At 32.4% G+C, this 26,072-nt stretch overlaps 3 protein-coding genes and 1 long non-coding RNA gene across 4 annotated transcripts; 2 read left to right on the top strand and 2 right to left on the bottom strand.

Moving 5' to 3' along the window:
• Positions 1–495: 495 nt before the first annotated feature.
• On the bottom strand, positions 496–4,676 carry LOC107477662 (uncharacterized). The gene is made up of 4 exons (XM_016097716.3): positions 4,501–4,676; positions 3,958–4,059; positions 3,004–3,167; positions 496–840 (listed from the first exon to the last, which is right to left on the bottom strand). Exons 1-4 carry the CDS (start codon positions 4,592–4,594, stop codon positions 733–735), a joined length of 468 nt encoding a protein of 155 aa, XP_015953202.1. The 5' UTR covers positions 4,595–4,676; the 3' UTR covers positions 496–732.
• Positions 4,677–5,856: 1,180 nt separating this feature from the next.
• LOC107477660 (dnaJ protein homolog) lies at positions 5,857–8,163 on the bottom strand. Its single transcript, XM_052258947.1, has 6 exons — positions 7,814–8,163; positions 7,395–7,567; positions 7,149–7,287; positions 6,757–7,033; positions 6,463–6,661; positions 5,857–6,359 (listed from the first exon to the last, which is right to left on the bottom strand). The coding sequence occupies exons 1-6, from the start codon at positions 7,975–7,977 to the stop codon at positions 6,040–6,042; spliced, it is 1,272 nt and encodes a 423-aa protein (XP_052114907.1). The 5' UTR covers positions 7,978–8,163; the 3' UTR covers positions 5,857–6,039.
• An 8,052-nt stretch (positions 8,164–16,215) lies between these two features.
• LOC107477683 (uncharacterized) lies at positions 16,216–18,584 on the top strand. Its single transcript, XM_052258150.1, has 7 exons — positions 16,216–16,592; positions 16,681–16,873; positions 17,036–17,116; positions 17,289–17,374; positions 17,534–17,648; positions 18,018–18,098; positions 18,474–18,584. The coding sequence occupies exons 1-7, from the start codon at positions 16,216–16,218 to the stop codon at positions 18,582–18,584; spliced, it is 1,044 nt and encodes a 347-aa protein (XP_052114110.1).
• A 1,866-nt stretch (positions 18,585–20,450) lies between these two features.
• On the top strand, positions 20,451–22,917 carry LOC127745669 (uncharacterized). The gene is made up of 4 exons (XR_008006982.1): positions 20,451–20,555; positions 20,637–20,756; positions 20,861–20,999; positions 22,587–22,917. It is a non-coding gene; the product is annotated as an uncharacterized LOC127745669 (long non-coding RNA).
• Positions 22,918–26,072: the final 3,155 nt, after the last annotated feature.

Here is a 26,072-nt window from a genome sequence, read left to right as displayed (position 1 = left end):
TCTGTTAATACACCTGTCTAATATTTAATTAATATTCTTTATATATAAATCAAACACTACAAAGTTTGATATGTGAAAGACTACGTCCCAAAGTGTCGTATTCTTTATATCCCATTCCAACACATTAGTTTTTATAGTTTTTTTTTTTTTTGGGATAACTTGGTCTCTCATGTTTTAAATTATTAGACAAATTAGTTTTTAATATTTTTTAAGAAATGTCAAATTAATCTTTAATTATTCTAAGAATTTATATAATTGAAATTTTAAATTGTCTAAAATTTTAAAGAATAAAAGATAGTTTATCTTTTTATTTTATTAAAGATTAATTTGATCAATATTCTAAAATATCAAGAACTAATTTGTCAATTATATTTGTTTGAAACTGATTTAGCTAAAGCAATTTGTTATGAACCAATATGAGCATTACTCTATTGATTTTCTTGTCTGAACTATGTTGTGGAAAGGGAAATCATACTTTCTGATCTAAGATCACAGTAAGCAAACAAGTTTTGTCATTGACATTGATTCAAGTATGCACAACATACACATGTTCGGAGTTGGACATGATTGTTCTCTCAGAAGAACATTAAACAACACTGCCCCCACTACATCTTTCAATTTTTCCCACCTTTATTGCTAAGATATGAATCTTCAAAGCTATCGTAGGGTACATATTACAACACAAACATGGCAACCATGCAGTAACAACCAGATGAGAGTGCAAAAGAGGATTTAGGCATCCGACACCATGGATCCAAATTTGATTGTGAAGCTAAACTTAATGCAAGTTAAGAGCTCATCTTTGTTATCCTTCAGTGTCATCTTCAGAGTGTAGGATCCCTGCAGAGAAACAAAAATTGCAGTGAAAACAAGGAAATGAACCCAGCAATTATTGGACTTAAATGTTTACCTCCACAGGGAATATTGTCATCAAATACAGGATAAACGAAAACGTGAATGCTAGTAGTTCTATGCGCAATCTCTGAGAAATATTTGCATGCTTTTATAACACAATTCATGTATGCTTTAGGAACATCTATAGCCATTCATTTCATATATAACATTTAAAGTTACATATATAAAACAAAAAATGAGTGGTTGGAAGCTGAAACTCCATTTCCCGTATAATACTCAAGTCGTCTCACTATAAACAAGTGCATATAATGCTTCTGTGTTTGGGTAGGTGGATATTTTGGGTTGATGTATCATGTATGAAAGGTTTCACACTTCAAATTTAAACCATTAGTGCTTATGCATATGTTAATTCGAATAATACTCCACATGAGTTACAATCTCATTGCTCAGCCATACTATTTCATCAAAAAGCTTTTTTTTTTCTCCTCCACTTCATTAGAGAAATTACCTTATTCCAATAACTTAATAACTCCATGCAAGTATAACCACACATATAAATGGATACTGGAAAATGGGCTGTTCACCCAATTATAATAATAAAAAAAAGCTGAAAAGAAATTTGGAAAACTAATTAACTAACCGTAAGGAACCTAGGATTCATGCACGAAGATTGCACTAAAACACAGAAATTCCTCTGGAATTAACACTGAAATTGCAAGAACAATACAATGTGTATGGCACTTCAAAAGGCCAATTCTCATCCTCATAATTCTGAGGCATACCCCATGATATCCCTCTCATTCCCTTATGTAGTTCCCTCTTCTTGTTAATACCAGAATACTGATTCCTCTCACTCACTTGCTAGTTAAGCAAGTTAGTTTCAAAACACCTAAGCGATTAGTTTAGAAATAAGGCCCTAGTTTATTGTTGACTAGGTTCCTGACACTAGCATTAAAGCAAAAAATACCAAACACAACAGAAAAAAAAAATGGTTGTTTAACAAATTTCATTTTGTCATCAAGCTAGAATCATATCTGACTATCCCAAAGACTTGGTAAGATTGACCAAATAAAAGTTCGGTTCCGCTAGGGAACCAACTAGGAGTGAAGCCAACTCCAACCAACTAGTTGAAAAACAGGTTCGTTAAAAAAAGAAATAAAAACAACTCCTCACTACCCTAGTTTTTCGAATGTCAAAATAAAAAATAAAAGGGAGTTGGCTTAGTTGGTTTGTTATGTAGTTGGTCTCCTAGACCTCTTCATAAAAATTTTGTTAAAATCCAATCTCACTTTATAGTAAGTAACTAAGTATAGCAGCAATAAACCTACTTACTAATGAGAAAAATTCATTTCTGTAGAAGAATAAAGTTGATGACCTCCTCAAATGTATATTGTATACCACACTATTGTTGATATTCTAAAGAGAGAAAAGTTTAATTACCACTTTAATCTTGATTATGTTACATAGAAAACCAATTTTGCATTTACCAAGTCAAAAGGGAAGATTGAGTAGCATGCCAAGGACAAATTTGCAAATGTCGAATAATGAAAAGCTTATCACCCCAATCAAAGTCATATTAAGTAAGTTAATAATGCTAACTTAAATCTAAGTTTCAAGGCTCAAGCACAATATGAGTGGGAAAGCACAATGATTTTCAATGAATTTCCTATCATAGTATCAATTAACTTCAATCAAAGGTTGAAGTAAGCTTTATTTCATGATACTATGATAGGATCATACTTTTAGAATATTTTAGCATTGGTAAGACATATGAGTGTGCATGAGACAAATCAAAACTAACCGGTGGAGTAAATGAAGCCAATGTCTGGGTGTGGAAAATCACAATTCAAAAGGGAAGAGTGAGTAGCATGCCAAGGACAAATTTGCGAATGTTGAATAATGAAAAGCTTATCACTCAAATCAAAGTCAAATGAAATAATGGTAAAAAGCATCTAAGTTTCAACGCTCAAGCAGCAAATGAGTGGTAGATCACAATGATTTTTCAATGAATTTTCCATCATGGTATCAATTAAATTGCATCAAAGGTTGAAGTAAGCTTTATTTCATGATATTATGATAGATCATACTTTTAGAATCTTGTAGCATTGGTAAGACATGTGAGTGTGAGTGAGACAAATCAAAACTAACCGGTGGAGTAAATGAAGGCAATGTCTGGGTGTGGGAAATCACAAAGTCTCCAGAAGAGACAGGGCAGGAGGATACTTCTTCACAAAAATCATGATTTTCAGTACGGACGGGTATCCCAAGATATGAAACTGCAATTATCAAGTCCCCTCCAGAAATAGCTTGACCTGCATGAAAGATAGAAAACAGTACACTCATAATTCAGCACACTAATACATGATACATTAACTTGATGAAGCAGCACCAATACAAATATTAAGAAACAAATAATGTACTCAGAATCCAGAACATAAATGGTAAATTGTATTAAGTCTTCAGATCTAGTATTTAAGGCATATTGTGTTCCTGAAAACAATAATAAAATGGGTGTAACTTGTAAGGGACTAGGGCTAGAAGTGAGTTAACCCAACTCATGACTCACGAGCTATTTCTTGCTTGATAAACTAAGGTCATGAGCTTTATTGGCTGACTTTAAGCATTGAGTTCCATATTTGAGCGTTGCACTTATTTGCTAAATGAGTCGAGCTTGAGCTTTGCTATGTTCAACTCAGTAGCTTGTACCATATGTGAGGTGCATAATTATACTGAGAACAAGTTACCTACTTATAGGCAAAAGCTTAATCTATACTTGAGCAAGCTTAATCTCAATAACCGTCTATCTAGTTGTACTTGAGGCTCATGGCAAGGCTCGGTAACAAATGAGCCAAATCATGAGTAAAGCCTAATATTATCAACCAAAGCTTGAGCTTCCAAGTGTAGGCTCAACTCAGTTCATTTCCATCCCTATATGTGACCATTCTGGGTCAACCCCTGGAATGCACTGTAATTTGTAATTAATAATTAATCCAGTACCTATTAACTACATTAGAACTTCTAACATGCTTTTAAAACATATGTTATGCGAATTGGAAAAGCGAGAATTAAACAAGAGAAAAAAGTGTGAAGAAGAGCGATTACCAGAAGAAGCTTTAATTTTAAAGGTAGCTGCTTCCCCACTAACAACAGGATCTGGAGATATTTCAACTTCAGAAACCTTCACATCATAGTTTGCCTTCTTATCTGCACAGATTTTGAGTGTGAAAATAAACAAATAAATAAATAGTCAAAAAGTGCACAATCCAAAACCCAATCCGAATCAAGCATTGACCAAAGGTCAACAACAGTGAAGGATCACACTCGCACATGACCTCAAACACAAAAATCACGAAAATCCATTCACATCAAAATGAATGCAGCAGTTTGCAACAAAAACTTAATCCCATAAGAAACAGTATGATTATAAAGAAAAAATATCCAACTTCAGAAATCCATTCGATAGGATCAAGTCAACTGTAACTTCCAGAACTGCAAGACTATTCAATTACATAACTAGATAGAAATAAGCAGAGGAAATAGAAAAGTAAACAGTTATCTCGAAACTGATTGAGCCTTAGGAAAAAGAAAAAGAAGAGAATAGTGAAAAGAGAAAGGTGAGGGAGCAGCAGTAGAAGAAACGCATACCGCAGTAGTTAAATTTGACTTTGGCATGAGCGCGAAAGGATGAAAGAAGGAAGATGGACAAGCATAGAAGAATGTTGAGCTTTGGAAAATCCATGGGGTTTCCGTTTCTGAGGAAGCTCAAAGGAAAGGAAATAATAGAAAGATGTTGAATTAGGGGTGTGTAATGTGTAGGCCTACATTCTGCATTAATAATATATGGGACACAGCGTAACGTGGTAGGTGTCTTCGCCTCACCATTTGGATTCCAAGTTTTGACAAACCAAATGCAAACAAAGAGACAAAATGGGAATAAAAATTAAAAAAAATATAATAATAATAACTACAAAATCTTTGACAAGTGACAACTAGGCCCAATTTTATCTTGTTGAATGTTGATGGCATTATGTTCACGGTTCTTTTGGGCTTCCGTCTTTTCCTTTCTCTCCGTGGCTCTTCGGTCTTCAGTCTTCACAATGGCCGAAAGCAATCCAACTACTTTGTTCCCATAATCTAATCAGTCTTTAATTTTTTATTTTATTAGACAAATTAATTTTTATATTTTAATAAAAATAGATAAATTAATATCTATTATTATTTAATAATAATTTTTCTTAAAATCTCTCTATGTAGACAATGTCTAATATAATAACAATTTAAACGCTAATCTGATCATTTTTTTTTTACCAAAAATAAGAAAACTCGAATCCACAATCTCTTACATAAATATTAAAAGACTATACCATTTGAACTATAACTCTTTACTATTTAAACTATAATTTATTGACAACAATCTGATAACTAAATCTGATATAATAACAATTTAAATAATAATTTAATAATTAAAATTTATTATAGACTAAGATATCCTATTAAACTTTTAAATAAACTAAATTAGTAAATTACACTTCCAACATATTTCATGAGTACAACTGAGCAATTTTCCTTTTTAGGGGCAAAGTGCGTTTACAATCATCCTCAACATTTTTCCTTTTTAAGGGCAAAGTACGTTAGTACTTACTACTTACTCAGTTTACTTTTACTGTTATTCAGAGACTCGAAGACATCCAATTTAAGAAGCAGAGCACATCCCCTATTCCATACCCGGGCTACCAGCCTACACTCACATGATGCGAGATACGTAAGTCTCGGAATCCCTCTGATTACACTCGGCTTGGAATACTTCAGGAAAATTCAGACATTCAACTTTCCTTTCCTCCAGTTACTATCTACTAAGTGTACAAATGTCTCTCATGTTTATCAGATCAAGTAATTCACACACCAAAACAAGGTCATAAAAAAACTGTCTGGAAAAAATGAAAAATAACTCCATAAAGAATATTCAGTAAAGTCGTTGTTGTCAAGAATAGAAAGTATCCCTTAAGAAAAGGAAATTATCCCTTAATAATAATATAAGGCAATAAGTACACTGTTAAAAACTTCAGATCATTGATGAAACACTGTTTTATGCTTCTACTCCACACACTAAGGTCAACAACACTCATCATAGAATCCTTCATCATCACCATATCTGACTCTACCCTCTCTGCCACAGAACAGAATCTACTGCTGGGCGCACTGTACCCTCTGTGCACCACCAGGCATGTCATCATCTTCTTCATATGCCTCCTGCTGAGCTTGTGCCTTCCTCCTTGACTCTTCCTCCATGTTGACATCATGTAGTGTGGTCTCCTCACACTCATCAAGCTCCATGTCTGTTAACTGTGAGGAAGGCCTCGATGGCAGAACAGCTTCTAGAGCCTTAACCTGATCAGGGTTCAAAGACTCTGGGAATTCAACAGTGAAGTGGATGTAAAGCTTGCCCTTCATGAATGGCCTCTGGTATATTGGCATTCCCTCATCATTAATCGCTTTGAATGAGTCTGCAATTATATAACACACAACCCATGTTAGAAATCACAAACATAATCAAACACTGCAGAATTGAATGATAGAGGAACTAATGAACTATTTGCTATTGCATACCAGGCTTGACAACTTCACCAGGGTTTGATTTAATAAGGAGTTGCCTGCCATCCAAGTGTGTGAGCACAAATTGGAAGCCACATAGCGACTCAGTGAGGGACAAAGTGTGTTCTACAAAAAGGTCTTCTGCCTTCCTTTTGAACTTGGGGTGCTCCTTTTGCTGAAGGACAAATACAATATCCCCAGTGATAGTATCTGGCTGCAAAACACAAACAATTCCAACTCAGTCCGAATACTGCAGTTGATTATTCAGCTCAATATAGTAACACTTTAAGGTATTCCTCATTGGCTCACCGCTTCATCAGCTTCACCAGGGAATGTAATCTTCTGTCCGTTCTGCATACCCTTCTCCACATGGACCTCAAGAACCTTCTTCTCCTGCACAACCTTCTCTCCTTTGCACTGTGGGCAACGGTCCCTGTCGCTGATGGTTTCGCCAGTACCCTTACATTCATTGCAAGGATGCTGCATTTGCTGAATCATAGAGGGACCAAGGTGCCTGATAGAAACCTTCATACCAGTTCCTTGGCAACCAGCGCACTTTGTAGAATTCCCAGACTTGGACCCTTTGCTGCAAAGTTCAATAACACAAACAACCACACAAACGTAAGAAACCAGTGTACATACAATCAATCACATCACAATAGAGTACCAACAACTTGAAATTTTGATATGATTATACTTACCCATTGCACTTTGAGCAAAGTACATTGCGAGAAAGCGAGAGCTTTTTAGATGTTCCCAGGTATAGGTCTTCAAGCGAGACCTTGAGGGGGTGAACCACATCTTCTCCCCTTCTCTGCCTCCTCCCTCTGCTACTACCACCTGTTCAAAGAATCCATCAACAAATCTCTCAAAACCCAATCAAAATACAAAATTAACACAACCAATAAAAATTTCCCAAAACTGAAAAAACATCGGATTAAACATACCGCCGCCAAAGGGACTCCCACCAAAGAAAGACTGGAAGATATCAAATGGGTCGTGGCCGCCACCACCGCCACCCATTCCTTCTTTGAGAGCATCCTCACCATACTGATCATAAATCTCACGCTTTTCAGTTTGCACGTCATAAATCAGCTCAATCCGAAGTCCAAACACATCCCTGAACATGAATTGCACAAGAAAGCACAATTTTTAACCTATCAAACCTCGAATCGGTTCTCTAAATAAACACAAATTCAATTCAAAAACCTGTCTACACAGTAACAACATATCATGACTTTCAATTTTAAAAATTTTAACGCCAAATCAATTACAAAACGCGAAGAGATGATGTTTTAACAAATTCAACAAACAACACCTTCACCCAAATCATGATAACAAAAAACACAAATCAGTAATCAAAAACAAGAAATCCGTTACCTTCTCGGGATCACCGCCTTTGTCAGGGTGATTCTTGATGGCGGCTTTCTTGTAAGCCTTCTTGAGATCATCCTGTGAAGCGTTCTTGGAGACTCCAAGGATCTCATAGTACCTGGTGTTATCGCTCTTCTTCGGCGCTCTCCCAAACATCCTGGTCCCTTATCGAAGAAGGTCAAAACTTCGAAACCCTAACTACTTCCGCCCAACTGAACAAGAAGAAGCGTTGTAGTCAGAGAGTTCTAGATCTCACACGCGCAACAACAAAAAGAAGCTAAGGTGAAAACCCTGGTTTTGGGCCTCGTATATATTTATGCACGGGTTAACACTGACCACGCGAAATACTTCAGTACTCAATTTCTTTTGGGGAGTTTAATTTTTCTTTTTATGGATTTTAGGGTTTGATCGATGGACGGTTGAGATGGAGTGCGGAATTGTACTTGGTGGGTCCCAGAGAAGAGTCTAGAATTTGTTGACGCGGGCCGTTGGATTTGTTTACCTTTGTTGGAAATTTGTTCTAGATCCTTCCGAGCAAATTCTAGGAAAAGCTACAGAGTTCCCTTTTCTTTTTTTATTTAAATATTTTTATTTTTTTTATTTATTTGCCGTCAGATCAAAACCCAAACTTGACCAGCCCATAAGGTACGTCTGTTCGAAGTTAGCTTTTCACTTCCTGGCAAAAAAATAGCTTTTCACTTTTTTTTTTTACTTTGTGGAGATATGCAAATTATAAAAACAAAATTAATATATTTGATTATTTGGTGTAATATATAATTTTTTTAAATAAAATAAAAAATAATTAATCTTTTAAATAAATTTTTTTAATTTTAATTTTTAGAATATTATTTTTTTAGCATTAAGGACAAGTTTATTGCATCCGAATTGACCCCAACAAATTTTTATATTTTTATAGAATTCGTTTGATCAGATTGGGTGAGAAAAAAAATTAAATTATTAACAATGACAATCATTATTATCGTTTTCAGAGAGTACATAGAGTACATAAGAGTACACAGAAATAAGTTATAATTTTTTTTGAAAAATAATGATTTCTTTTAAATCCTAATTAAATATGACTTTTTTCTGTGTACGTATTTCTGGAGACAATATATTCGTATATACTGTTGAGATATGATAATAGCTTGAAAATTAGAATTTTAAAAAATTTAGGTGAAATTTGCTAGAGAATTAGACGAACTCACTCTAACAAAAAAAATCGTATTTCTGAAATTAAAGTTAAAATATTGACTTTAGAAAAATAATAATTTTTTATTTTATTTCAAAAAAATTCCTGCTAAAATTTTACTCAATTTTTTCAATTTTAAATTACATATTCACTAATCATTTTAAAACAAAAAAATTTCAAAAAATAACAAAAAAAAAAGAAAAGGCATTTCGCAGGGAATAAAAAGGCTTAAGGTCAATTTGGGTAAATTTTTTAAATAAACTCTTTTGAAAAAGGAGTTTAAAATATAACGACTTTTATTAATAATAGCTTATAAATAAATTATTTTGTATTTAAATTTTTAATTATAGAAATACTTATTTTAAAGTCTAATAAGTGAGTTTGTTAAGACTTATAAATTAAGACATGCCTATTTGACTTTTTCCGAGATTTGGGGATGACGAAATGGAATTAACTCTTCTTAATTACCATATTTGTGATCAATGACTTGATAGGAAACCTTAACTCTCAATCTTTACCAAGATGCCTTTTAGCACTTAAAATTTCTTCGTTTACTCTTTACTTTCTTTGCATTTAATTTCTTGTCTTTGAGAGACGACCCTAGATTTAAAATTTTGGCTTTTATTGATTTGAATTGTGATCCAATTTAAAATGTGATAGGGTAATTTGTTGGTTAGGAACTATACTTACGATGAAATTCTACTAAGAAGTTCTAGATCGACGTTTGTCCCATTCAAGGTGGGTGACTATATATTCATTAAACTGTAGTCATATCGACAGTAATTAGTGGCATGGTGCAAGAGTCAGAAAATGGGAATGAAATATTTTGTTCATTTTCCAATAGTCAATAGAATCAGGAAGGTGGCTTATCGACTACATTTAATGTAAGTCACTTCATTACAAACCTAAATTGTTCAATGCTAAGAGGGTGTATGAGTTTTATATCCACCTTACACCCACAGAACTACTAACAACATATCAATCCACATTATTGTCTATTATTTATACCTATCATATTATGGTACATTAGTTCAATGAGTAAACCCTATACAAGATTGAAAAAATAACTAAAAAAAATTTTCTTAAAGGATGAGGAGTGTTCAAAGCCTAACTTGATTTGATTTGATTTGACTTTAGCACATGTATTGCATCACTTCCTGTCCAACCTTATCAGATGTTGTTGATGCTTTGCCGCTGCTGCCTTATTAGCGGCCCCGCGCATCACTGTATCAGTACCCGCTTTGTCCATCTCTCTGTTGTAACTTTTTCAATTGCCTATTTTTTCATTGGCTGGCAAGATAATGAACTTGCGAATAATATTGTGGTATTCAAGGTGGGTGACTACGTAGTCGTCAAAATGCAGTCATACCAGCAATAATCAGTGGCATGGCACAAGAGTCAGAAGTTGGAAATGAGATATTTTGGCCCTTTTTTCAATAGTCACTAGAATCGGGAAGGTGGCTTATCTACTGCATTTAGTGTAAGTCAATTGATTACAAACCTAAATTACTTAATGTTAAGAAGGTGAGTGAGTTTCATCTCCACCTTACACCCACAGAACTACTAACAAACATATCAAACAACATTATTGTCTATCATTTATACTCACTAGATTATGGTAAATCAGTTCAGTGAGTAAATATTGTACAAGATTGAAAAACATTAAGTAAAAAATATTTTTTTTCCTAACGGAAAGGGAATGTTCAAGACCTGGCTTGATTTGATTTGACTTCAGCACATGTATTGCATCACTTCCTGCCCTACTTCATCAAATGTTGTTAATGCTTTGCAGCTGCAGCCTTATCAGCAACCTCCCGCATCAATGCCCACTTTACCCGTCTTTCTGTTATAACTTTTTCAGCTGCCTAGTTTTTTTTGGCTGGCAAGATGATGAACTTGCGAATGATGCTATGAAATTCATTGTGGGTGGCTATGTATTCGTCAAATTGTAGCCATACCAACAGCAATCAGTAACGTGGCGCAAGAGTTAGAAGCTGAGAATGAGAAATTTTGTCCATTTTTCAATAGTCGATAGAATCGGGAAGGTGACTTATCAACTGCATTTAGTATAAGTCAATCGATTACAAACTTAAATTATTCAATGCTAAGAGGGTGTATGAGTTTCATCTTTATCTTACACCTATGAAACTACAAACAACATAACAAGCCACATTATTGTCTATCATTTTACCCCTATAATATATTAATTCAATGAGTAAACACTGTGGAAGATTGAACAAAAAAAGTAAAAAATATTTTTATTCTTAAGGGAATGAGAGTGTTCAAGGCGGCTTGATTTTATTTGACTTCACCACAGGTATTGCCTCATTTCCTGCCATATCCTTATCGGCAGCCTCCCACTTTAATGCCTTGTTTGTCCGTCCCCTTGTTGCGACTTTTTCAGCCATTTCTTTCTTCTTTAGCTGGCGAGATGATGAACTTGCACTTCCTAGATCCTGGAAGTTTGATCGAGAAACTGGCCTTGCTTCGAGCCACCGAGATCTGACATAACCATTGTGTCTCCATTCCATAGCTTAAACCCCTTCCTATTCCATCCGATATTTGGCAGGGCATCTCCTTGGATTTTATTACCGGACTTCTAATATCACATGGTCGCTCATTCATCTTAATGGTAGTGGACCGCTTATCCAAATTTTCCCACTTCATTGCCTGGATGCTATCCTTAGAAATGTAGTGAGTGTGCATGGAACTCCTCAATCCATTGTTTTCGACAGAAATAAAGTCTTCACCAATAAATTTTGGGAATAATACTGTGATAGACAGATAATCTAGTTGGCACAAAGTTTAGTATACCATCCAGAATCGGATGGACAAACATAGATTCTGAATCGATGTTTAGAGATGTAATTACGCTGCTATATTTAAGAGAATTTCCGTTATTGGTACCATCTCTTACGTGTGCTGCATTTAGCCACAATACATCATATCATTTGGTGATTGGAATGTCTTCATTCAGTGTTGTTTTTGGTCGAGATTCCCCTCCTATAACACGCAATGAAACTAACACAATGGATACTCCAACAATTTAGGAGGAGAATGTACCTCTTCGACGGCCTTTTCTCTAAGACGCTCTGAATTCCTCAAGGACTTGATTTTCGCGAGCCTCCCCTAACTCTCTATCTTTCTCTACAAATGACACAACTAACAAATTAGTAAGACGACCATTTTCATACAAATTCAATTTTAAAAAACCAATTTAAAATATTACTAAAACATTGACAAATTTATTCAAACCAGATTGAAGATTGAAAATTGAAAATTTAAAATGAGACCATTTTCATGAATAAAATACTCCGTACATTATCAAAAAAAATATTATTCATGATTTCTAACTTCGTAATTATCATGATATTCATCATTTTGCTATTTTTTTCTTCCTTCAAAATGAAGTATAATCTTGTAATAATTTATATTTCTTGTGCATAAAAAACTCTAATTTGAGAGATGCAAAGGAAAAGAAAAACATATATATCAAAAAAATAAAAAATAATTCTGTCAAGTTGAAATGTTAAAACATGAAATTCACTGGCATTTACATCGAATCGTGCATGAACCAAATACTAGAGAGTAAAAAGAAGAAAGAGGCAAAATGACCTAAAAGCTCATTGTCGAGGTGAGTGAACTCGACACGAATTTAGTTTTCACATTTTCCCATTTTGGATAAAAGAAACAAAATGTCATAATATTGTAATATATTTATTTATGTATGTACTAATATGTTTTATATTTTAAAATATATCAATATTCTATTTTTATAACATCTTTTGATTTTTATCTAGTAAAATCTAATAATTCATAAAAAGTTGTGCATCCAATGCACACAAAACTGGTGTACTCATTTTAGACGCACCCTAAATCTTACTCTCTTAGCTCATATATATTTGGTACAAATTCATTAGTATTACAGACTTGTAATCTAACTACTTACCATTCTTTCCTTCATTTGTTCTTCTTCTTTTTGTTTTTCTTTTAAAAATAAAGTATCATTTTTGTCTCCAACGTTTGGGTAAGTTTTTAACGTTTTAAAATTGACTCAATGTTGTCCTACCGTTAGAGATCTGTTATCAGAATTGATGGCGAGACAAAATTGAGACGATTTTGAAACGTTAGGGACTTAAATAGGACAAAAACGTTGGGGACAAAAACGATACATAGAAATAAATTTTAATTTTATTTTTTAATAATATCAATCTTTTACGGTATATAGTTATTCAATTATTTTTTAATCACATTTAATTAAATTACACTTAATCACATTACTTTCATTCTAAATAAATTTATTTTTTAATAATTTTACTCTTAAAGATTTTTACTCATCATAAAATATTTGTAGAATGATTAGAATCACATTACTTTATTGTATATGTATCATTTCTTTCCACAAGTTTATGTACTAGTCATTCTACAAATATTTTATGATGAGTAAAAATTTTTAAGAATAAAATTATAAAAAAATAAATTTATTTAGAATAAAAGTATTGTGATTAAGTGTACTTTACTTAGATGTGATTAAAAAATAATTGAATAACTAGGTACTGTAAAAAATTGATATTATTAAAGGATAAAATTCAAATTTATTTCTATATATCATTTTTGTTCCCAACGTTTTCGTCCTATTTAAGTCTCTAACGTTTCAAAATTGTCTCAATTTTGTTCCGTCGTCAATTCTGTTAAGATCCCTAGCGGCAAGACAACATTGAGTCAATTTTGAAACGTTAGAGACTTAAATAAAACGATTTAAACGTTAGAGATAACTTTTGAATTTACCCCAAATATTAGAAACAAAAACGAGACTTTACTTAGGAGTGTTCAAATCCAAACCGATCCAAATTAAACCGCTCATCCAATCCAATCCAAACCGAAAATCGATTAAAACCGCACTAATTCGAATTTGATTGGATTCTATTTTTTGTAAATCGTTGGATCGGATCGGACTTCAGATCTACTTTTTATAACCGATCTAATCCAATCCAAACCGCACAATGTGCTATAATATTATTATTTTATTATTATATTACAATTATATTTATAACATGTTCAATTTTTTTATACATTTTTATATTATTCATGTATTATTATTATTTGATAAATATTTTATGTTCAAAATGTTATTTATTTATTTATTTTAACTAACCTATAATTTTATTTCTATTGTTATATTATTGTTGGCTTTTTAAGATATTGTTGATTATTTAAAATTTAATGTTGAGACTTGTTATATGTATATAATTTTTTTAATTTATAAAACTGTAAATCCAATCCAATCCAAACCGCACCGCGAACACCCCTAACTTTACTCTTCTTTTAATGATATCTGTCAAATCTAAAATACCAAAATAAATAATATACACAATAGACTAATATAGAACACAAGAGAAGCATACAACTTAACTTGAAACAATAAAATAATGTAGATACATAAAATATAATGTGAACAAAATAAAAAATCTCTTGAACCAACAACAATCATCATTCACAAAAAATACAAAAAAACTCATCATTCTCTCTTCTCTGCTTTTTCTTTTTAGTTCAACTTTAAACAAATTACAGAAAATCAAGATAAAATACAAGTAAAAATATTTTTAGAATAGCACAAAAATGTAATATCTATTTGAACCAACTATACTCATTCATCACAAAAAAAAACAGAAAAAAAAAACTCAAGATGCTTCTTTTTTTCTTTCTTTTCAATTCACTCCTAACGAAATATGTTAAGAGTCAAAAGTATTTCACCCCAACTAAATGCATTTCGCGCTGAACAAAATGCATTTCAACCCCAACAATTTCTTCTTCTCAATTCACCCCCAATGAAACATATTAAGAGTCAAAAACATTTCGCACTAACGAAAATGCATTTCACTTACACATTTCATCCAAATAAAATGATGTATCCCCGCCCTCTCCCTCCAAATAAAATGCTTTGTTGGTTGGTGAAAATTCAGTTGACTTCATGTGAAGTTGATAACTGAGAATCGTTAGATGATTTGACTGATTTGACTAAATTTTCATTTAACGGCTCTCAGCTATCAATTTCACGTGAATATGCACCTGAGTTTCCACCTTATTGATTTTATATCCCTGCAATTTCACACAAATATATCACTTTTTATAAAAATATTATTTGAATATAATAATTTATTTTACTATACACATAACATAATTATATTTTTTAATATATACAACATTTAGAATCCCATAAGTGAATTTTTCAGCCATAATAATAAGCAAAATGTAACATTTAACATTGTTTAGTACATCTATTTAAACGTTGGGAATAGATAGTTTTCTAGTATCTCATTTTTAATGAATGAAGGATATTTTTGTAATTTTAAAACAAAATAAACTAAAAAAGGTGTGACAGTAGCTATAGAAGGTGTAGTAGTAGTAGCCTATCTCACTCTCTTTTTTTTCCATAACAACAATCTCTTTATATAATAGGAGAGCACTTTACGGTTAATTACTCGACAAGTGGAGCTGCCAATTAATAACAAATGTCACACTCCAATGTTTGACAAGTGACAATTATAAAAGAAAGCTTAAAAAAATAATTTCTATTATTATCCAATAAATTATAAATTATTACACATTAGACATTTTGTAAAAGGAGTTTAGGTTCAATAGACTATTACACTTTACAATGTTGTTGTACTCGAATCTTTCTTCTTTTATTTGACATTTTAAATTGTTTATTCTAATTTCTAACCTTCCCTTTAAATATTCTATCTCTTCATCTTCTTCAGCCATCTTTAAAATACTCTTTCTCTATCTTTAACCATCTTCAGAAATAAAAAGGAGTAAACCCTCCCTCTAAATACTCTGTCTCCATTTTTTCTGAAAAATCAAACACCGAAAAAAAAGCATAATGGCCGAAACATTTGACTACCTTCTCGATGTCAACCCAAGAAAATTGGCATAGAATTTCAACGTATATGTGGTGAGAATTTCGAAAGTTCCAAACAAGTACAATGAAAAGGAAATTGGATCAATAGAGATGATCCTTCAGGACAGTAAGGTAACAAATCTTTTTATACATAGTAGTTATTGTGCAAGTATTTGTTTTTTAATTTACTGATACTTATTTCTCCCGTCTCCGCTAATTTTAGGGCGATAGGATTCATTCATCCATACCCAAGAGTGTTGTTGCTAGGTGGAGGGGCAATATCTTTGAGTTCCAGATGTACGTTATGAGTAACTTCATAGTTGTGGGAAACAAAACTAAACCAAAGACTACCAATAGCAACTGGATACTAATGTTTTTTCAACGGACAACGATCACACATGTAAACAACCCAAGCTACTCTCTTGAAGCATTCCGTTTCAGGTCTATTTCGGATTTGTTAAATGTTGAAAGATTGGACGACACATATCTGTTTGGTGACTATTACTTACACTATTTCAAAAATTGTTGTGTGAACTTTGTTCAAAATCTATTTTTTAAGATTGATGGTTCTTGCTCTTTAGACGTGATTTCTGAAGTAGTTGGAAAGGAAGATCCAAGGAATTTGGTTACCAGTACAGGCAAGGAAACCAAACGTATGGTTGTTGTGTTAGAAGACTTGGAGTATGTGCTATTTTTTAAAATTGACTTTTCTGTGTACACATATTTTCAGAATATAAAATACCATAATGCATCCTTATGTTTTCAATAGGAACAATAGGATTGGGTGTACTTTGTTTGGGGAGATGGTGGATCAAATCCGACCACACCTTGAAGAAGGAAGTGTGGAACCCCTTATTGTTGTGCTGCAATATTTCAAAACATCCTGGTGGAACGGAAAAACCACTGTTCAGAACCACTTTTACATCTCCAAGATCCACATTGAGAGGGATTTAAAAGAGGTGGTTAGTTTTAGGAACAGATTTGTTTTTTTAAACTTTAACCTGTTTATATCCAACACATTTAAAGAGGGTCAAAAGTTTGAGAAGTTCAATATTATTGAATTGTGTAGGCTCCTGAGTGGTGCACCACTAAACTCAATTAGGATTAGTCAACTTTCATCTTAGGGAGCTTGGTCTGCGGCTGATGAACTAAAGCATGGGTTGGTTGGAGTGAAGACCATCGAGGAGTCCCTAAATGTTGCAAAGGTAAACTAATGGAAGAATTTACTAATTAATTTTTTGTATAGGAATATATTTTAATGTTAGAAATTGATTGAAGTGTCTAATCAAGTTCTAAACATGTAGCTGCATGTTGGATTGCTGCAACTATTATTTCTATCAATGCTGGAAAGAATGATTGGTTCTATAAAGCATGTAGAAAGTGCCCAAAAAAGTTGAAACTTCTACTATTGAAAGATATGAATATAAGGGTTGTGGACACACAGCAGGAACTGCCTCAATCAGGTTAGGCACCTAAACTAGATAATAAGACTTATCACTAGATAACAAATTTATTAAGTGGAGAGCACTATAATATGAAGATTGTATTTCATCTTGAATTTTATTGTTAGCTGTATAAAAACAAATGGCAGGTATAACTTATGAATACTGGTTGAATGACAGGTACAAGGTTAAGGTGATTGTCTATAATGGTACTGGCAGTATGACTTTGCTCCTTTGGGATAGGGAAGCAATTCAACTTTGCGAAAAGAGGGCAAACCAAATCAAGGAAGAGGAAGTAAGTGCACAATCATTACCTTATAACTTCAAAATGTTGATGTATCCATGTAAAGTAATTCCTTTTTGTGAATTTGATCGCAGCCTATTGGTGAGGTGGAATACCCCCCACCCTTGATAACATGCTGGATAGAAAGTTTCTCTTTAAGATTAATATAAAGTCAGCCAACATCGAGCAATATGACCAAGTTTATACTGTTAGCAAAGTTTGTGATGATGAGGACATAATAGAAAAGAATCAAATACTAATTCATCTGTTAACCTCATTGTGAGTTAATAAAGTATTGTCAATATCTGTTATACATTGTGTTTTTTAAAGATCAATTGTTCACTAATTATATAATTAGAATTCTCATTCCCATATTTGTAGAAAATTGGATGTAATGATTTCGTCGAGATCGTAGAAAATGTGGCTGATATTAAGACTGATAGCGATAATCTATGTATTCTGGTATGGAGATAGTTTTATTTGTAGTTTTTCTTCAGACATAAATGCATTTAAGATTTAAGATATGTGTTATTTTATACCATAGCAACCAGTGATATGTAGGTTATGTCTTTAGTTTTTATATAGATCAAAACCAGAACAAACTAACTATTGAGCAGTATCATCATAGACAAAGTATATCAATTTAAACCCGGTTTGTTGGTTGGGAAATTTTTTTCTTTCTTAATTTATGCATTTTTTAAAGAGTGAAGAAAAATAAGTATATTTTTCTATGCATATTTCCTAAAGAAATACTAAGAAAGATTAAAAATACTTAATATATGTTTCATTGTAAAGTTGATACTAAATACTATTTGATATCCATTATTTTTTGTGAAGGATGTTGTGGAAGAGGCTGTTTCAAGTCTCAAGTACAAGACCCCCGCTAAAAGAGCTCTCAATGGTGTAAAGTCAAGTACAACAACAATTAATGAAAATGATGAAGAATGACAGCTCTCAACCAATAAATTCAGCGGTAAAGGGGGCAAGAAGCAAAAGAGCCAGCTGATAGATGTTGCTAACTGAGCTGTTTATGCTATTAGTGATTTTCAACCATATGCATCTATTTTATTTAGTAGCAATTTCATTTTTTTTATCAAAAAATATGTTGTTTCGTATGTATTAGTTATCTTATTTTATAGAGTGGAAAAACTTATAGAGATAGGACCTTTTGGAAGTGCTCAGTCACTAGAAATAGATGAGAGTCATTTTGTTAACTTTTTTGGATGTTGCTAAGCCAACTTCATATTACATCCTTATTGTTAGCTAAGATTTCTTGAATTACTAAGCTTAGATACTCCTAAATTTTAGTTTAAAAGTGGTCGGCAATGTTATGTAATTGGCGTATTATATTTTATAAATATTGTGGGGATTGACAATAAATATTAATTAAATCTTTCAGGTTGGAGTTAATAACTTGCAACTGTAATAGTTCTTAATGAAAAAGCTAATTTCGGAAATCTATATGAAGTTATGAACTTACTCCTCCTCGTCTCCTATTATAGATTGAGCTTATAAAGAGATTATTATATATTATGACTTTTTTGTTAGTAAAATAAAAATAATAAAATAGAATTTTAAAGCATAGGATTATAAGAATAATAAAAAATATATTTTTAATTTCATATTGTCATCTTTATATAAAGCCAACATTTAATAATAAGATAGATACCACTGCATTCAAGAATTCCTTAGAGAATTTCTATATGATCGATGGAATTATCAGGAATTCCAAGATAATGGCTCTTCACTGTTGAAGAAATGAAGTATGCATTTTTAATTTCCAAGATATCGGCTTTTTTACACTGCATATAAAAAAGTTATTATAATATTATATTATAAATTATTGGAAAACCAGAGTAATATTAAGAAATACAAGTTATCACTAAAATAATTTTTATTTTTAAGTACATGGGACTATAATTTGAAGGACTATAAGAGTTATTACTAGAATAGTCATAATAACCAAAGGATACTAGAGTAATGGGTTGGCTATATGGATGCATTCAAAATACTGAAATTTGCCAAAAATAGGTAGTCGTTGATATACTGTATAAAACTAGGTAGTGCCCTTGAAAAATTTACGTTTAGGTCAATCTGTGGTTTTCAAATTGATGGGATGTCATTTTCACAAATAAATATGTGGTAAGCTGGATTCTTGGTTTTGTAGTCTAATAAGACAATATAATTATGTAGGGTTAGAAGCAGGGTGTAATGTCCTAGATTTTACTATACCAGTGTTTAAACACAATACTAAGTAGTAAAGTTGAGGTAGGATGTAACTAAAGTTAAACAACTAAGTGTATTTGTGTAGAGAAAGGGCCTAAAGATAGATTTTATTTTGGCTTACTAAACCAATATAATGGATATGGTATAAAGCATGGAGTAACGTGCTGAGTTTTTGTAAGACCCAGAATTTTCAAAAAAAAATAAATAAATAAATATTATTATTAGTTAATTTCAATTTATTTTATTAAAGATAAATTAAAGCAAATTTTGATTAATTGAGTTTAAAATAATTTAAGGTTTTATCTGATTTTATAATTATTGAATTATTTTCTATATTTGAATAATAAAGTTTAGCAAATATAAAATAATAAAATTTTTATATGGCTTGGTTTAAATAATTGAGATTTTGGAATTTAATATTAATATTTTTATAAATAAAGAAAATTAATTATATTACCTTATAATTTCAATTAGTATTTTGATACAATAAATAATAGTTTAGAGTAATTTTAGAGATTTAATTAGATTTTATATTAACCCAAAAATCCCCAATTTTATCACAAAAATCCAAATTCCCAAATCAAAACTCTGCGACTTCTGGCCGCACCTCAACCTCTGCCGCCGGAGAGCGCTGCTGCCACCGAAAACCGTCTGTGTATGTTGGAAACTGCCGCCGGAACCCCTGTCTTCTTGGTAAGCACTTTGTTTCTGAAACTTATTGAAATCAATATTCTGTTGCAATCTGTTGGAGATTCTGAGATGCTGGTACCGTAGGTTTGGGTTCCAATATTTGCGTGTCGAAATTAAGGTTGTTATTGAACCACCGGAGCTTTGGGGAGTGCCGGAGCTTCCGCCTGGTCGGTTTAGAGGGTCATTGCTGCTTTGTTTCTCGTGGTGAGGTTATTTGATTCTGTTTCAATTTATCGTAAATGTTTCATTACTAATTTCGTTCTATTCCGCTCAATATTAATTTCGCTTTAAATTCCAATTTATGTCAGAAAAGTGTTGTTACCGCGATTCTTAATGCCGCTATTGATATTGTCTGAAAATAAACAAGGTTGCTGCCGCTGCTGTAAAATTGAAGATAAATAAAAGAGTAATTGATGAGTCTAACTACTGAGCTTTGACTAAATCGAGGTAGGGGTTTTTCTTAAAACCTAATTTATATTACAGAGTTGTGATAACTAGATATTAATGTCAAAGAACATATGGCTGTGATTATGATTGTCTTCTAAATGTGGTTGTTTGTTGGACTGAATGATTGATTGCTTGATTGCTTGATTGCTTGATTGCTTGATTGCTTGATTGCTTGATTGCTTGATTGCTTGATTGCTTGATTGCTTGATTGCTTGATTGCTTGATTGCTGAAAAGAAATTAGTTGGAAATGTTATTTAGTTGATTATTATGAAAATTGGCTTTTCTTGGTTTTGAAGCTATTTTTGATAATGTAAAGGAATTGGTTTTGGAAATGATTTGGAATATGAAACTGGATTAACTTTGGAAATGGTTTAATTTTGTGTTGGTGACTTTATAAATGATTTAGTATTTGAGCTGTTTTGATTTTAAAGAGAGATTTATTATGGGCACTGATTTGGTTTGAAAATAATTTGATATTGGAACTAGCTGAATCTTGGAAAATGATTGAGGTTTGGAAAAGGTTTGAGAAATGTTTGGATGGGACCCGAACAGGGTGGCAAAGTCCGAATTTTAGAGGAGATGCTGCCGAAATTTTATAAAATTGGAAGTTTTATTTGAAGTAATTAACTAAAGATTTGTTTTTAAACATTATATGTTTTAAGGATAATCTATTTATCAAAGAAAGAATTATGTTTTGGAATTAAGACTGTTAATGAACGGAATGGAAAGAGGATTGATGAGGATTTTTCTTTGAAATATGGCTTTTGAATGAATTTGGAAATGAGGTTTGGATTGATGAATGATTATGATGTTGAGAATGTTGAGATATGTGGCTTATGAATTTGAAATATCTGAGATACGAGGTTCCCTGGATTAAGTACCGTGGCTTGCCACCACGTGTACCAGGTTGAAAACTCGATACTCTGTTGACCCTACGACGTAAGTGTGACCGGGCACTATATAAATTCCCGGGAATGTTACCCCCATAGAGCAATATTGATTATTTGAGAAAAAGCTATGCATAGACTCTTGGGGATGCACGTCGGGGGACAGTCTAAGGACAATTCAGACTTGTCGGGTTGGCTGGATAACCGACAGATGAGCCTCATCAGCCATAGGACAGGCATGCATCATATGCATTTGTATGCTTTGCTTGGGTTTGAACTTGTTTTTGGTTTGCCTAATTGCTAAACTGTTCCTAACTGCTACTTGAACTATTTGCTGTAACTGTTTCCTACTTGTGTTTTACTTGTCTGTCTTGCCTGTGTTTGTCCTGGCATGTTACATTTGAGAATGAACTTTGGTACTGAATTAATGATTATGTGGTTTGATTGCGTGGTTGGTTTCTGATTGAGATTTGCTTATGAGAAAAGAAAGACCTTGGATTTCTGAAAATATTGAACATTGTTTCTTTGAAAAGGTTTTGAACGATTAGCTATTGGATTTTAAAAGGATTCACAAGGCAATGATAATCACTGAATTTGAAAGCAGTTTTTCTTATTGAAATATCTTCTTATGACAACTTTGAAACTCCGTGGTGAGACCGTGTGGTTAGGTTCTCACCCCCTACAGCTTTACCTTTTCAGGAACCGGATGAAGAAGCATTAAGAAGAGTTAAACTCCGTTTAGTTTTATATGTTGTATTAATTAGATTATTTTCTTCCCTCGTCTTTATTTTTACAATTTTTGCAAGAGGGATAGGAGTTGTATGATTTATATATATTATATTAAAAGATATTATGTAAGAAGCCTTGTATATGAATCTATGCCTGCTTGTTTTTTTTTTTTTAGGATAAAGTATTTCTTTTCTGGTTTTCAAAGAAATCAGCGATACGGTGTTAAGTCACAGGCTCCTATTTTAATATTTAGTACGTAAAGTAGTCATAATACTTCTTGCTATCAGAGTGGCGCAGCCGGAAGCGTGACATTCTGGTAGTGAGGGTGTTACAGTTTTGCCATAGCAGTGTTTAAAGGTAATATCATATAGTAAAATGTGAAGCATAATGGAATCAAATTTACAGAAGTAATTGCATTTTTTGTCATTATGCAATAAATTCTAAATTACTTTTGATATAAAATTAAAACAGAGAAATAAAATTGAATTACTAGGTTCTAGGCATCAATCTAAGTTAGATACAATGTACAATTTTATTTTTAAATAAGACAAAGAATGAAAAAAATAATAAAGCGTAAGACTTAACAATCTGAAATGCTATCAGCATGCACTTTCAGCTTAATCACATATTTTTATAGCCTAGATTATGTGTTAAATATCCATTGATTCAATTATTTAGAGACATATTTCATTAAAAAATCAATAAATTTCGTAATTAAAGATAAAGAAAATTTCAGGTAAACATATTTGAAGATGCTTTTTAATTCCAAAGTTGTATTCTTTGAAAATAAGGTTGATTATATATAGTCAAAAAATAATAATATAAAATAGCATTGAGTTTTGAAATAGTGTGCTGTTAGAAAATTACCTATTTAAATTTAGATGAGATTGAGTATGTTTTTTCCAACATTGTATATCTCTGTACTTCTATATTTATTTTCCTTCACTCTTTGAACATTGATAAATTTAGGAAGAAAAAAAAATTCACAACCAACAAAAAGGGTTTAAATTGCTTATATTTCACAATCAATAATAAGGCTTATATTTAAATTATAATGAGGTTGTGTATGCTTTTGACTGATTTATAATATTCAAAAGGGAGATATTTCTTTAAAAAGGAGATAACAAGTGATAAACTTCATATCTTCTGTCTGTCTTTATAACATGCTTTTTGATATATTAAAAACCAAAATAGAATGAAGTGGAGTGTTGATAGGTTATGTTATACAATTCCAAGATTTTAAATTGAAGTGACAATGTGAAAAACTTCTTTTTTGTTATCGATGATGGAATGCTTGACAATTCATCATTTATGGTAACTAAATGAACTAAATAAAGACAAATTCAACAACAGTGAAAATTTGATGCTACCCAAAGGAGGATAAACTTTTTTTGCTATGGCAGTCTAATAAAACAATATAATTATATAGGATGAAAAACAAAAAAGGCTACCATCGATTTTGCTATAACAGTGTTTGAAGGCAATATCAAATAGTAAAGTGTGAAGGATAACATAACCTATTTTACACAACTAATTACATTTTTTGTGAATAGTTCTACAACTGGATTCTGCTATAACAAGATAATATAATGAAATAAAGTGCAAAGTATAGTGTAAGCTGTTGGATTTATGCTATAGTAGTGTTTAAAGGCAATATCATCTATGAAAGTGTGAATCAGAACAAAATCAGATTTACAGAAGTAAAAGCTTTTTAACTTGAATGTGTGTAATAAACCCAAGACCAATTTGAACATACATGATTATGAGATGTTGTCAGATATGCTATGTAAAAGGGATCAATGGGAAATTCCCTTTTCATGTAACCAGGATATATGCAGTTGAATTAGTGAGCTTTAGGCATCAACCTAGGTTAGCACATAGTGTAAAATTTTCTTTACAATAAAGAAAAAGTTAGTTGTATAGTTAATTATTAATTATTTCAATCTAAATCTAGCGGACAGATACCATGTAATGAACTATATGAAAACACATGCGAACTAATTCTTACCTTAAATTATCAATCCCATAATAGCACACTTCTTGAATTACATTATTTCATGGTTCAGTTAATTGCTTTATCAATCCCATCAATAGCAAACTTCTTGAAATATCCCAACTGTGGTGGTGGATATCATATGCTCAAGCTGATTAACAGAACTACTATGCTATAATCATATAGATTAAAATTAAAAGATTATGCTACACCAAATTGTTAAGTGTTAGGCACTACTAATACTCCATATATTGAGGAAGGATATCTGCTAATAACATAACTATGGATCTAGCACCTTCAAGAAACATTACTTAAAATTGACAACTTGGTGGGCTGAGTTATCTCTTAAGGAATAATGTTAGAAAAACTAATCCTAGATATGTTTCTACTTGAGTGGAATTCCAACATATTTTACCATATGTCCCCTAAATTAAAATAAGTTACTCATATTAACTCATATTAATAGATGTTATATATAGTTGTTTTGCCTTGCAATAAAAAATTATTTGTTTAAAGTAACCACATCCACGTCCTTATAGAACGATTAAACAATTCTGCATATGCATACCATATAAGCTAATTATATAAATAGGGTAGAGTACACTGTTGTGTGGTATTCCAATTGAGTGATCATTCTTCTAACTCACTAAACTCCATTAACCAAACGTTCAAACCCTTTACAGCCACAATGAGTAATATCCCACCAAAGAAAGGCGATCTTTCATTCCTGAGTGATGATATTATCTTGAAAATCTTAATGAAAGCAGACCCAAAGACAGTAGAAAAGTGCAGAAGTCTGAGTAAAGCTTGGAATTCTAGACTATGCACCAACTTATTTATCAAGCAAAACTATAAGGAAACCAAAGACAGAGACCGAAGCGTCATTGTCGGGATTGGGTCCCTCCCAAGTGATCAAAACTCAATGTGGTATGTTCGAGCCTCAGTTGATACTGGGCGGTAGTTTAATTTCCATGTGCCGATAGAAATCAACCATTATGGCTTCAACTCGATCATAGGTGGTGCACGAAATTGTGATCAATACTTTTCACAACTCAATTAATCCCCGGTGATGAAACCAAAAACTTGGTGTTCAATACCATGGCATAATCACAACTTCGCACAACTAACCAGCAAGTGTACTGGGTCGTCCAAGTAATAAACCTTACGCGAGTAAGGGTCGATCCCACAGAGATTGTTGGTATGAAGCAAGCTATGGTCACCTTGTAAATCTTAGTCAGGCAAACTCAAATGGATATGGGTGATATACGAATAAAACATAAAGATAAAGATAGAGATAGTTATGTAATTCATTGGTAGGAATTTCAGATAAGTGTATGAAGATACTGGTCCCTTCCGTCTCTCTGCTTTCCTACTGTCTTCATCCAATCCTTCTTACTCCTTTCCATGGCAAGCTTATGCAAGGGTTTCACCGTTGTCAGTGGCTACCTCCCATCCTCTCAGTG

The sequence above is a fragment of the Arachis duranensis genome, chromosome 3 (genome assembly GCF_000817695.3).
Source record: "Arachis duranensis cultivar V14167 chromosome 3, aradu.V14167.gnm2.J7QH, whole genome shotgun sequence".
NCBI classification, from domain to species: Eukaryota; Viridiplantae; Streptophyta; class Magnoliopsida; order Fabales; family Fabaceae; genus Arachis; species Arachis duranensis.
Note: the sequence above shows the minus strand (reverse complement) of the source record. Positions and strands in the feature narration are given on the sequence as shown.